A 12,937-nucleotide genomic window follows, 5' to 3' on the forward strand; every position below is an offset into this window, starting at 1 on the left:
ATGGTCAGAAGAATCTAGTACATGATGGATCTTGTTCAACATATTCAGGACCTATTTTAGGAGTTAAAACAAGCAGAATTACATTTTTTCAAATTGTCAGTTGGAATCAACCTCACCGCACTGCAGTGTCAAATTAAAAATTTGGAGTTTGTATTAAGTTTAAATATGCTTATCTTTATATTATTAATTTGATTCTGGTTAAAACGATAGCAACAGATGTACTCGCTTCAAGTAATGTGTTTTTAAAGGCTGCAACATAGCTGTGATTATCATATGTGTAGATAATAGCAATGGACCACAATTACTTATATTTTCTTTTTACTATAAATATACTCTCTTGATACAGTACAAAACACAGTCTCAGTAGTAAAGGAATAAAAAAATCCGTATGACTCCAGTGAATCGTCTTTGTCTTATTGATCTAAATAAATAACAAATACACAAATGTATGTCCCTCTTGTATTTTAGAGTAATGAATGCATTTCAAGTTCTACTAGTCTAAAGCTTTTATACTTTGGAGCACTGAATTAGTTTAACATATATTAAATTACTTACAGTGAATCCTCCAATTACATTAAGACACAATCCTTCATTCAGACAGTTGATGCTGAGCAGTCTGCAGTAGTCAATTACTTCCTCACAGTTCTTTCCAGTGAATCCTGGCATGCATCTGTAAATACACCAGTATATTTTAGAGGATTTGCATTTTGAAAGTTAATTGCATTTAATTATATTCCATAATTCTATTACATAATGTTCTTGCGGTAACAAAACAGACCTCATGTTATTTATAATAAACAGAACATGTTTTCAAGCAATTAAAAATCAGTTGCATGACTCTGGATATTTTTGCTTCTCCATAAAATATTTTTTTCATTGTTTAAAACATTTTCACAACAATACTACGTATAATCTTCCAGAAACAAAAAACAATCTAGAATGAGATAATATTTAATAAAAAGCTATGAAAGAGGTTTTGGAAATCCATTAGAAAAGATGGGTCAATTAAACCATCAGAGAGGAAATTTAGAAATATTATGATAAATGAGGATTAAAATTGTTGCCAGTGATTACTAGTGATTAGCAAAGACTAGTCAATAATGACATGCTTAGGTACATAAGAAACAATGTAAGGAACCTGTGGAGAGGACAATGTGTGGTTGGTTTTGTGATTGTTTAACTGTAATTTGGTATTTTCTTTAAAGGACAAAACTAGTATTCTGTTTTGTGACAGTTTGTTAGTTGCATGTGATGCCAACAGAGCCATGGATAGCTCTTCTCTGGTAAAAGCAGCTGCAGATTTTTCTTCTGTTTCATGCCATCTCTTGTCATTAGTAGGAGAAAATCCTTTTCTTATCTAGCCCTCCAGTGTTTAAAAAATTCCCCTACACAAAAAAAAAAAACAAAAAAACCCAAAAAAACCCAAAAAACCCAACCCCAAAACAAAACAAAACAAAAAAAAAAAACCAAAATGGAACAGTATAGAAAAATAACTGAATATTTATATCTTGCTCAAAATGTGCAAAAAGTAACATCCAGCATGCAAAAACTCCCTTTTGTGTTTTGATGGATACATAATCCCTGTGAAATTTACTCAATATATTCTTATAGACATTCTTAGTATGTTATTAAGAGAGAAAGGAAATGGACACTTAGCTGGAAATTAGTGTTTGTGATGGAACACAAAAGTAATAGATGGGAAGTTTCTTGAGTTTTTTCTGAGGGTTCTTATCACTCAGCCCAGAAGCTGAAAATCGTGAAGATGATACAGAATTGCTTCTGGTTTTCCTGTGCTCTTGTTCCTAATGGATATGGATTCAGTTGTGTTGCTTATGTTTCCACATTTTAAAAAATAACACCATCCTTGGTTTCAGAATTCAGGAAGCTTCCCACAGCTATGTAGCATGCAAAAGTAAAGAGTATATTTTCAATAGCAAATGGTCAGACAACATTCAATAGAAAGTACCTGAGTTAACTGTACTTTCTAAATCAGTTAAAGATGCCTAACCAGTGGGTATGACTGTGCCTCTGAGTGATGGACAGAGGCACCTAGCATGTCCAGAAACTTAAGTCACTTAGCCTTTGGTTAAGGGTTAAACAAGCCGGATTTCACCAGAAACTCCTGCAGAGCATCCACACAATCCATGCACAGGACCATTTGAACAGAGGTAAGTGGATATGGGAAAACCTCTAATACTAATATTCCTTGAGGCTAGTATATACACAACCACAGGAGGACACTCTATGCAACTACATAATCCTCACCCTCGTCTTGAAAAAAATACTTTATGAAAATCCTAGAATTATATTATTATAATTTCAAGTACTTGGAACCAAAATTCTTGCCAAGTCTATTCTTAACAAATTTCCAGTTCACTTATTGTAGCTAAATGGAGTTTTTTTCATAATAACTAGCTGCTTTTATTTCAGCATGTTCAAAGATAGCAGACAGTTACATACTTGTTTTTCCCTCTAAGCAAAAATACTCATCAACAGATAGCATATTTGTTGTCCTTTATATTATATCACCATTTATCCATATATTGTATTTAAATATAAAAGGAATGTAATGTAAAAAATAAAAAGTATCTTTTTGTTATAATTCCATATTTAAATAACACTTAAAACCCAATCAGAAAGAGTTCCTATCTTTCCTGGTTCAATTTATTTAGGTAATCTATGACTGTTTCGTGAAATAGAAAATTTAGTAAGCCAATTTTAGACACTGTTTCTTCTAATTTTTATATTTAAACTTTTTTCCTATTTTTGTTTTTGTTTTTGTTGTTTTGCAGTAGACATATCAGTGTCAGAGAAGGTAAGAATAACAGCAAGAAAGTTAACAGTAGAGTTCCAAAGATGACACTAACAGAACAAATTTTCTTAGAACATCATTTCACATTTTTTGTGACATTATATTGTCACAAAAACCAAGGGTAATAGAAGAAGATACAAAGTAAACAATCACAATTTATTATGATGGATATCCTTGTTCACTGCCTTTTTGAATTCATCTTAAATTTTGACATTAAAAAAAAAAAATGATACTACTAGATTCTTAGGACAAAATTGTATATGGTATCGAGATTGAAAGGATAGAATGAGAATACAAGATAGTCATATATCATAACTGAAGTGAAGAAAATTATATTCAGTCTGTTCAGTTATATATTAGAATGGAAGACAACTGCTTTCCCAAAGAAGGATAAGCAGATAGAAGCTGGGATGTTAATGGATATGAGCAGAATGCAGCTTGGGCATAAGGAGAAACAATCAAAATAGAGGCAAACAAAACAAACCAAAAGGGACTAAAAGGTCAATTTAACTATTATTTGAATTTGTATGTGCATCTGAGCTAAATGCCATTACATTTATTTAAAGTGTTAAAATGTAAAAATCGATCAGGCAGTAGTGTTACATTGAATGAATCACACACAGGTTTTTGTGGGGTAACTAGACATAATCATAAACTACAGTATTTGACAATTATTACCAAAAATAAAAGAGAACCTCCACTTAAAACTTTGAATGAGCAGCTCCAAACCTCCTAAATAAAGCAACGTTGTTAATGGTAGGTTTTCTTTAGGCAAAATGAATTAAAACATGACTCACAGGCAGAAAGCTTCCAAGTCTGTGACTTAAAAAACCTGAAATTATTAAACCACTGTTCCTCTAGGCCTTCTGACATTCTCTGTTATTCTAGTAATTAATGTAAGACATAAATTTACAAAGATAATTTTGAATCCTAAAAACCGTAAAACCTGATGACCATTGGCCATGTCTAAAGCTCAGCACTTCCTCTACATTTCAGCACTCTGGCTTTGTCAAGACTGCAGATTCAATTACTGAATCTGATCTCCTTGTGAAAGTATGTGATCCATCCTCCCTCAAAATGCTTTCTCTCACCTAAATGCCTGTTTCCACGTATACAGGCACAAATATACACAGAATTTACATTTATTAATTATTTGGGATTAAGTGGTATAAAATTGATTTTATTTTCACAAAAAAATAGGAAATAAATTTTAATTAGTTAAAAATAAACACTAAAAAACGTTGCAAACACTAATTGGACCCTTTAGGCACAGAAAGGCAAAACTAAGGCTGAGGATTGAAACTAAGTTCCAATATTGCCATATTTATCTAACATAAAAAATCTGCAGTTTTAGTATCTGGTTTAGGACAGCAGTCCAGGTTTTCTCTGTACTTCGGCACAGAGAAAATTCAGAATCTCCAGAAGATGCTTCATCTCAGCCGTCTTGGATATTTCTCTTTGGAAAAGATGAGTCATTTTTTGGAGTTCTTCATTTCCTTCACCAAGAAAGTCTGGTGTGCAGCTTAGATGTTAGAGAAAACTATGTAAATTGAATATTATCCAAAGTTTTTACTTAAACAGTATATATAGGGCCAAGCACTCAATGTTGTACAAAGTTGAAGGATGCACTCAACATTATTTATCATGTTCTCTCTAGGATGTTATTTTTCTTTTTTAGAGCATTATTAGGGTTAAAATTAATAAGCTTATAACCTATCACATTTCTCAAACTAGCTCTCCATAAATATGTCTTGCTTGTGTCAGCAAAATGCATTTTACAGATAGCACAACTGAATGAATGAATAATACAAAAATATTAAAAGTAAATCTAAGCACCACTGATATTAATAGGATATTAATTCTTGATACTAGTAGTGAACAGGATTATACCATCTGACCCCAAACTAATACCTCTGGTGCTTAGATTTACCACATAATTTATCTTCTTGATAATCAATATAAATCATAGAATTATTTAGATTGGAAAAGTCCTTTAAGATCATTGAGTCTAACCGTTAACCTAACATTGCCAAGTCCACTACTAAACCAGGTCCCTAAGCACCACATCTACAGGACTTTTAAATGCCTCCAGGAATGATGACTCAATCACTTCCCTGGGCAGCCCGTTCCACTGCTTGACAACCCTTTAGATGAAGAAATTTTTAGTAATATCCAGTCTAGAATAGAATCAATCATAGAATCACAGAATCATAGAATGTTGTGAGTTGGAAGGGACCCACAAGCATGATCCAACTCTTGTCCTAACATAGGACATTCCCACGATTCAGACCGTGTGTCCGAGTGCATTGTCCAAATGCTTCTTGAATATTGTCAGGCTTGGTGCCATGACTGCCTCCCTGGGGATCCTCTTCCAGTGCTCTACCACCCTCTAGGTGAGTAACCCTTTCCTAACCTCCAACCTAATTCTCCCCTGGCACACCTTCCTGCCATTTCCCCTGGTCCTATCGTTGGTCACCAGAGAGAAGAGATCAGCACCTGCCTCTCCTCTTCCCCTTGTGAGGAAGTTCTAGACTGTGATGAGGTCTCCTCTCAGTCTCCTCTTCTGCAGGCTGAACAATCCAAGTGACTTCAACCTCTCCTTGTGTGGCTTCCCCTCTAAACCCTTCAGCAATTTTGTGGCACTCCTCTGGATACTCTACAATAGCTTTATGTCCTTTTTATACTATGACACCCAAAACTGCAAACAGTACTTGAGGTGAGGCTGCACCATTGCAGAATATGAATTATTCATGTTACCTAGATTTTTAAATGTAAACTTCAAGCATCATTTAATACTAATTCATTCATCAACATACTGTGTAAAAGATGGATTATGTAATAGTAAATTATTAATAGCTTGTATGATGCTTTAAAATATTGGGAAATAAATGATAATACTGTTGTTCTGTGTCATACTTATCTATATGCGAAGACCTAATTCTGTGTATGCATTTGCATGTGTGTGTGTGCACGTATATATGTATTTAGGTGTACATATAAATAGTATTGTATATCTTCTTTTCTTCTTTTGAAAAATTATAAACATAGTTCTACTTATATTTTAATTTCCAGACTTCTCAACAGAATCTTCTCGGATGGACTGTAACTTATGTTCTGTACTTCTGTTATGTATTTGCAATTTCAAAGTTAATTCATAATGTGTTTTCAGGCTTTCCTGTACCACAGCTTTCAATTTTCTGCTTTTATGAATATCCTAAAATGCGAAAGTTGTTTACTGCACTTCAGTAATGTTTAGCAGAATTTACATCAGGCAGCCAGATAAAAGCCAAGCAAATGTGAAGAGTAAAAATTGTACTCCTTAGTGGTGTAAGAAAATATCTAAAAAGTTATTTAAAATGGAATTAAATTATATACCTACTGTGTCACTTCTGTTATTTTTAAATGGATATTTTTTTAGCACAATCTTTCTGAATGAAGCCCTTTTTAATATGCTGTTTGAAGAATCAGTTTAAAACCTACTAATACATGTCTGAATTAGAAATTAGCACAGTTGTTTTATCCTTTCAGAAACATAGCATAAAGATCATAAAGCCTGAATGGGAGTGATAACTGTACTTTAATTGTCTTACTTGCCACCAATATGTCAGGATTGATATATTTTACCTTACAGAATTAATGATGAAACAATTTATAACTCCTTAAATGTTTTAAATCTTTTTGTGGCACTTCAAGAGTTTTCAAGAAGACTGAAAGAGTAGAGCACCAAAATTAAATTAGTAATTATTAAAGGAAAAGTTTATAGTTTTCTATGTTCTCTGTGACTAATTATAACTTTTCTTTCTGCAATCAGGGGGATATAATCAAGTGATCCAAAGAAATACTGAAATAAATTACTTTCTAATCTTACCGGCAGTTATAGTTCTGCTGTTGTGTTACACAAGTTGCATTATTTAAGCAAGGTAACAATTCACACGGATTCAGTATTCTCTCACAGAACTTGCCAGTGAATATTGGCAGGCAGATACATGCCACATCCTATAGAAGAGAAGGAAATTATAAATAATTATTTATTGTAACCAAGGAAGTAGAGTGTTTACTTCTATTACTATATGGATCTAAACAGGACAGATTGTCATCATATTAAACAGTTTACAAAGACAGAAAAAGCATTCCTAGCCCCAAATAGATTACAAACAAAATTCTGGACAAGTGGAATAGGCTTTCCAGCACAGATTATCACAGAGTTGGGTTTGCTAGCTGGAAATATACCAGCTCTAAATTTCTCTGCCTTTGTGATTTCATAACTGAATCAAGAAGGTGTTTATAATTAATTTATAGTTTTTCCTCATTTATGAATTTGTTCCAGTGTAATGTTTCAAACAGTAACAGTACCAAGGTACCTCAGATACCAAACAGAATTCACTAACTAGGGTAGGAAAGAAAACGGTTTGTATTGTTTTTCCCCTTTAATATGAAGCACAAAAATTTTACTTCCTTATGATGGCGAAAGACATCTGTCAGTTACTGCAATCCAATTCACACAGTAAGAATAGTAAGTTATTTTACAAAACAAAATATTTCTTAGAGCTGACACTCTCACCCTTATTTTCCTATATAAAGTAGTGTTCTTTATAGGCTTTTTGACATCAGAAAGTAAAGGAAAAATACATAGGTGTTTATTTCCCCAGTGAAATTGGAAGTGTTCGAGTGTTTCTTCAGAATCAATCTTAAAGGCATCATCAGGGAATTTTATTTTAACATCTATTGAGATATTTCTATATGTGTGAAACAAGCTACTGCATCTGTTTTTCTGTAGAAATAATCGTAAAAATAGTATGTGCTAGTTTATCTACTAGACAAAATATTTAGACAGATCGCATAATTTAGAAATCGATAAATTTGGCAATTTAGATGTCTCTTTTTTTCTCTCTCTGTGAGTGACTATGTATCATTGTTATATGATAACTATGATAACTGAGCTTTTGAAATCTTTCACTATTTTGGTTCTGATAATCACTGCTATTTGCAATAGTCATGCTAATGAAAGAACATTAACAATGCAGTTTGAAATAGAATCATAGAATCATAGAACTGTTAGGGTTAGAAGGGACCTTAAAGATCATCTAGTTCCAACCCCCCTGCCATCAGCAGGGACACCTTCCACTAGATCAGGTTGCTCAAAGCCTCATCCAGCCTGGCCTTAAACACATCCAGGAAGGGGGCATCCACAACTTCCTTGGGCAACCAGTTCCGATGTCTCACCACCCTCACAGTGAAAAACTTCTTCCTAATATCTAATCTAAACCTACCCACTTACAGCTTAAAGCCATTTCCCCTTGTTTTGTCATTAACTGCCCTTATGAAAAGTCCTTCCCCAGCTTTCTCGTACTGGAAGGCTGCTATAAGAATTCCCAGGTGCCTTCTCTTTTCCAGGCTGAATAACCCCAACTCTCAGCCTGTCCTCATAGGAGTGGTGCTCCAGCTCTTGGATCATCCTCGTGGTCCTCCTCTGGACTCGTTCTAACTGGTCCAAGTCTTTCTTGTGTTGGGGGCTCCAGAACTGGATGCAATACTACCAGATATTACTCTATTATCAAACCTTTGTAAGCCTTTATTAATTTATTTTATGTTACAAAAAGAAAAAGGAAAAAAAAAAAAAAAAAAAGACAGATACCACAGGAAAAGCAGCAATAGGAAACAAGCACTAGGTAATAAAAATGATTTATGCATTATGTTTTATAACAGATTTTATTAGAGAGAGAAAAAAACGTAACATCAGAAGTTTCTTAAGTGATCTACAAGCAACTGAACTGAAAATGTGGAAGTTGGGTTTTTTAATCACAGAAATATTAGAAACTACACATTCAGACAGTTCTGTATTTCTTCAAGAAGCATGAAAAACTTATTTAAAAAGTTACATTAGAATTAAATGTTTTGGCGCTTTCATGGAACAGATTCTCCTAGAAGCTATGGATGACAGATTAGAAACAGTCAGCATGGCTTCACGAAGGGAAAATCACACCTGACTAATCTGGTGGCTTCCTATGATGCAGGGACTGTATTGACAGACAAGGGAAGAGCAACTGATGCTGTCTACCCTGACTTTTGTAAGCCTTTTGACATCGTTCCACACAACACCATTGCTGCCAAATTGGAGAGATAGGATTATGATGGATGGACTATTTGACGGATAAGGAACTGGCTGGATGGCTGGGTCCAAAGAGTTGCAATCAACAGCTCAATATCCAAATGGAGATCAGTAACAACAGGTAATATTCCTCAGGGACCCATAGTGGGACCAATACTTTTCAATATCCTTACTAACAACATAGTGGGATTGAGTGCACCTTCACCAAGTTTGTGGATGATACCAAGCTGATTGGTGCAGCTGATTCACTTAAGAGAAGGGATGCCATCCAAAGGGACTTTGACAGGCTTGAGCAGTGGACACATATGAATCTCACAAAGTTCAACAAGGACAAGTACAAGGTGTTGCACCTGGGTCAGGGCACTCACCATTATTAGTACAGACTTAGTGACGAATGGATTAAGAGCAGTCCTGTGGAAAAGGACTTGAGGATACTGGTGTATGAGAAATTGGACATGAGCTAGCCATTGTGCACTTGCAGCCCAGAAAACCAATCATATCCTGGGCTGCATAAAAAGAAGTATGGCCAGCAAGTCAAGGGAGGCGATTCTCCCACTCTACTCTGCTCTCACGAGGCCCTATCTGGAGTATTGCATCCAGCTCTGGGAACCCAGCACAAGAAAGATGTGGACCTGTTACAGTGACTCCACCAGGGTGCCATGAAAATGGCTACAGAAAAAGGCTGAGAGAATCGGGGTTGTTCAGCCTGGAGAAGAGAAGGCTCCGGACATACGTCATTGTGACCTTTTAATATATAAAGGGGGTCTCTAGAAAGATGGAAAAAGACTGTCTACCAAGGCCTTTAGCAACAGGGCAAGGAGCAGAGGTTTTTAACTGAAAGAGGCTAGATTTATACTGAGCATAAGGAAGTTTTTTTATGATGACGGTGGTGAGACAGTGGAACAGATTGCCTAGAGAACCTGTGGATGCCCCATCACTGGAAATGTTCAAGGTCAGGTTGAATGGGGCTTTGAGCAATCTGATCTAGTGGAAGGTGTCCCTGGTCATGGCAGGAAGGTTAGAACTAGATGACATTTAAAGGTCCCTTTCATCCAAATCAGTATATGTTTCTATGATTAGACATTCTGACAGGGATCTCTGAAGTTTATACTTACATTTGGCAAATCAATACAAGTACCTCTGTTCTGACATGGCCTTGAAGAACATTCATTGATATCAGTTTCACAGTTATGACCAAGAAAACCAGCAGGACAGTCACAAACATAACCAGACTGATTATATTGGCATATGCCCCCATTCAGGCATGGCTGAGATGCACAAGAATCATCAGGTTCCTCACAAAATGGACCTAAAAGAAATAAACACAAAAAATTAGGGAGTGTTTGAACGAATGATTCTTCTTGATGTGGTGCCCATAAACTTTACCTTGTCACTACGTTGTTTTCCTGTTATTTCTTATTAATTCTATTTTTTAAAATTAATTTTAGGAGGGGTTAAGATGCTTTCATTCATTGTGTTTTTCTTAAATTGTAGACCCTGTTAAATTCCATTTACTCACTGGGACACCTGCAAACTATCACTATTTAGAAAGAAAGGAACTTAAAATGTTCCTGTACATTTTGTTTGTTTTGAGTGGTTGGATTAGATGACCTTTAAAGGTTCCTTCCAACCCAAACCATTTTATGATATGTTAAACATGGCAGAAATATATGGGAGTGAGTAAGCTGATCTGTAGCAAAGGGTGATGAGAACTGGAACCGTAGTCCCAGGGGTCACTGAACATCTCTTTTGCAGTGGTTACTATTAAGGGAGGTTGATTCCTTTCATGTTTATAGATCCAGCCAGTAGTGAAGCTGAATATGCTCTCAGTAGGTGCACACACAATCACATGCACACATGCGCTCACCCACCCACACAATACAGACACGGTGACCACATGGATCAACATGGAGAGCAGTGTCCTTCCCTGCACCACATAAACACAAAAAGCACTTGTGAGTGTGAACAGCAACGATGGCTCAGACTTTTTCCTCCTCTCTGGCTAGTCAATATTGAAATTCACCACCAAATATCCACACTCCTTCACTTTCTAAAAGCACAAATAAACCCACATTAGTGGATCCCTCAAACAGTAGCACAGGTTTTAAATCTGTCTGATAGCCACAACTGGATCCTGGACCTCTTGCCAACTTGCGGGCTCAGACCTTAAGACATTCCAGATCTGGATATCTTTCTAGTTGCTAGATAGTCCAATATAATCCCTGCCCACTAGGAAGGGTAGTAACACAGAGATAACAAATAAAAGAGACTGCAGTGATCAGATGCACGGTGCAGCCATACAAGCGTAATGAATCGCAGCCTGCTTACACTCAGCCAGTCCTTTTTATCACCTTTTCTCTGCATTTTCCCATCTTTACACTTCTGTCCACCTCAGTCCCTATCTTTTTTCACCCTTTTCTTCTCCCAGATAAACACCCCTCAACTGGCCCCAGTTTTGTCACCTTCATACACAAATTCAGTATTTCTGACACTGTTACTTAGATACTCTTGGCTTTATGTGGGATTACTGATATGGTTACCCAGGCTCTATTGGCCTTGCAAGTAAATAATCCCTGAAAAGTCCCCAGTTTCCCCCCTTCAGTTATCTATGAGATTTCCTTTCTCTTATAAAATTCTCCCATAACCACCTGTGGAATCCAGTCGTCACTCATAGAATCATAGAATAGATTGGGTTGGAAAAGACCTCCAAGATCATCAAGTCCAACCCCTGATCCAACTCCAATTACTATATCATGGCACTAAGGGCCACGTCCACGGTGGTATCTGTAACTTCTGTCAGCCACTCAGTTATTTGTTAAACTGAGCAACTTCTCATGTTATGTCCAGTAGGTTTCAATGCTCTGTTCAGTTATTGTAAACTCAGGCAGGTGTTTACTAATTTGTCTGCATACCTCAACAGTTATTAGCTACCTAAGTATTTTGTACAATTAACTCTTTTTAATTGTGCAAAATCAAAGATTCAGCAGCTAAAAAAATTAAACAGCTAAAAATTTACTTCCATTTCCTTCTGCAAAATTATGCATCAAATATGCTTTTTACATATCCTATACTTTGAAACTCTGATTTAAACCACTGTCTTAATACATACTTACAGATTACATCAGAAGCGTTTTTCAATAATTTGCTGTAGTAATAACATTAACTTCATAATAAATCTATTCTGAAGCTGTAGTATGTATTGATTCTACATTTTGTTAGGTACTTGAATCAACAGAATTAAAAATAGACATTCATAAAACAATAAATTATACTTTTCAAAACGATGTAAACTTTTGAAATGGTAAACAGAATAGTTTTAACTCAGAATTGTAAACTGCCAAGTAAACAGCAAATTCATTCTAAACCAATTAATAGATAAGTGTGCAAGCCTCTAATAATTTCCTTACCAACACAGACTAGCTATATAGAACAACTGTATGTGGAATATTTACCAGGAATTTCAAATATCACATTCTGTCTCTATTATATACAAGAACAGGTGATGCAACAAACACTATACAAGAAAATCCCACTAGCAGAAAAAGGGTCAAAACACAATTTACTTTTTATCACCCAGTTCATTGGAAATAGTTGTTTCAATAAGACAAAATTAATTTGGTCTATCTTTTAGGACTTTTCATTAACTTCTCTTTAGTGTCAGAGGTCATTCAAATAATTTTTGTGAATGTATTGTACTCATAGATTAGGGGGTTTTTTTGTTTGGGTTTTTTTTTTTTTTTTTTTTTTTTTTACTTTTTTTTTTAACTTTGATTGGACACATATAACAGTAATGGGTGCTCCTGACCCACCCACATTATTAAACAGGAGAAGGCAGATCAATAAAATCACTGACTCTACCCAAAGGAAAGTCAGAAACTATAATTCCACAAGCCAAATGGATTCCTGCCACTGTTTCTGCCTCTGAATCCATTCAGTCATTTTTTCTGCCACTGTTACCAAGAAATTCTTATCCGTTTGTTAAAAAATGGTACAGGGTAGGATTATTAGAACAGGGA

The 12,937-nt window shown here is 35.4% G+C and overlaps 1 protein-coding gene across 1 annotated transcript in view; it reads right to left on the bottom strand.

The window, feature by feature from the left end:
* Positions 1 to 555: 555 nt before the first annotated feature.
* Positions 556 to 12,937, bottom strand: part of LOC104526179 (fibropellin-3) — a gene marked incomplete at its 3' end in the record, with an annotated part of 13,710 nt that continues 1,328 nt past the window's right edge. The window contains exons 2-4 of the mRNA XM_010169561.1: positions 10,037 to 10,230; positions 6,681 to 6,808; positions 556 to 670 (exon numbers count right to left, since the gene is read on the bottom strand). Coding sequence (XP_010167863.1) covers positions 556 to 670; positions 6,681 to 6,808; positions 10,037 to 10,230 — 437 coding nt within the window. The remainder of the gene's footprint in view (positions 671 to 6,680; positions 6,809 to 10,036; positions 10,231 to 12,937) is intronic.

Source organism: Antrostomus carolinensis, unplaced genomic scaffold (assembly GCF_000700745.2).
Source record: "Antrostomus carolinensis isolate BGI_N321 unplaced genomic scaffold, ASM70074v2 scaffold2216, whole genome shotgun sequence".
Taxonomy (NCBI): domain Eukaryota; kingdom Metazoa; phylum Chordata; class Aves; order Caprimulgiformes; family Caprimulgidae; genus Antrostomus; species Antrostomus carolinensis.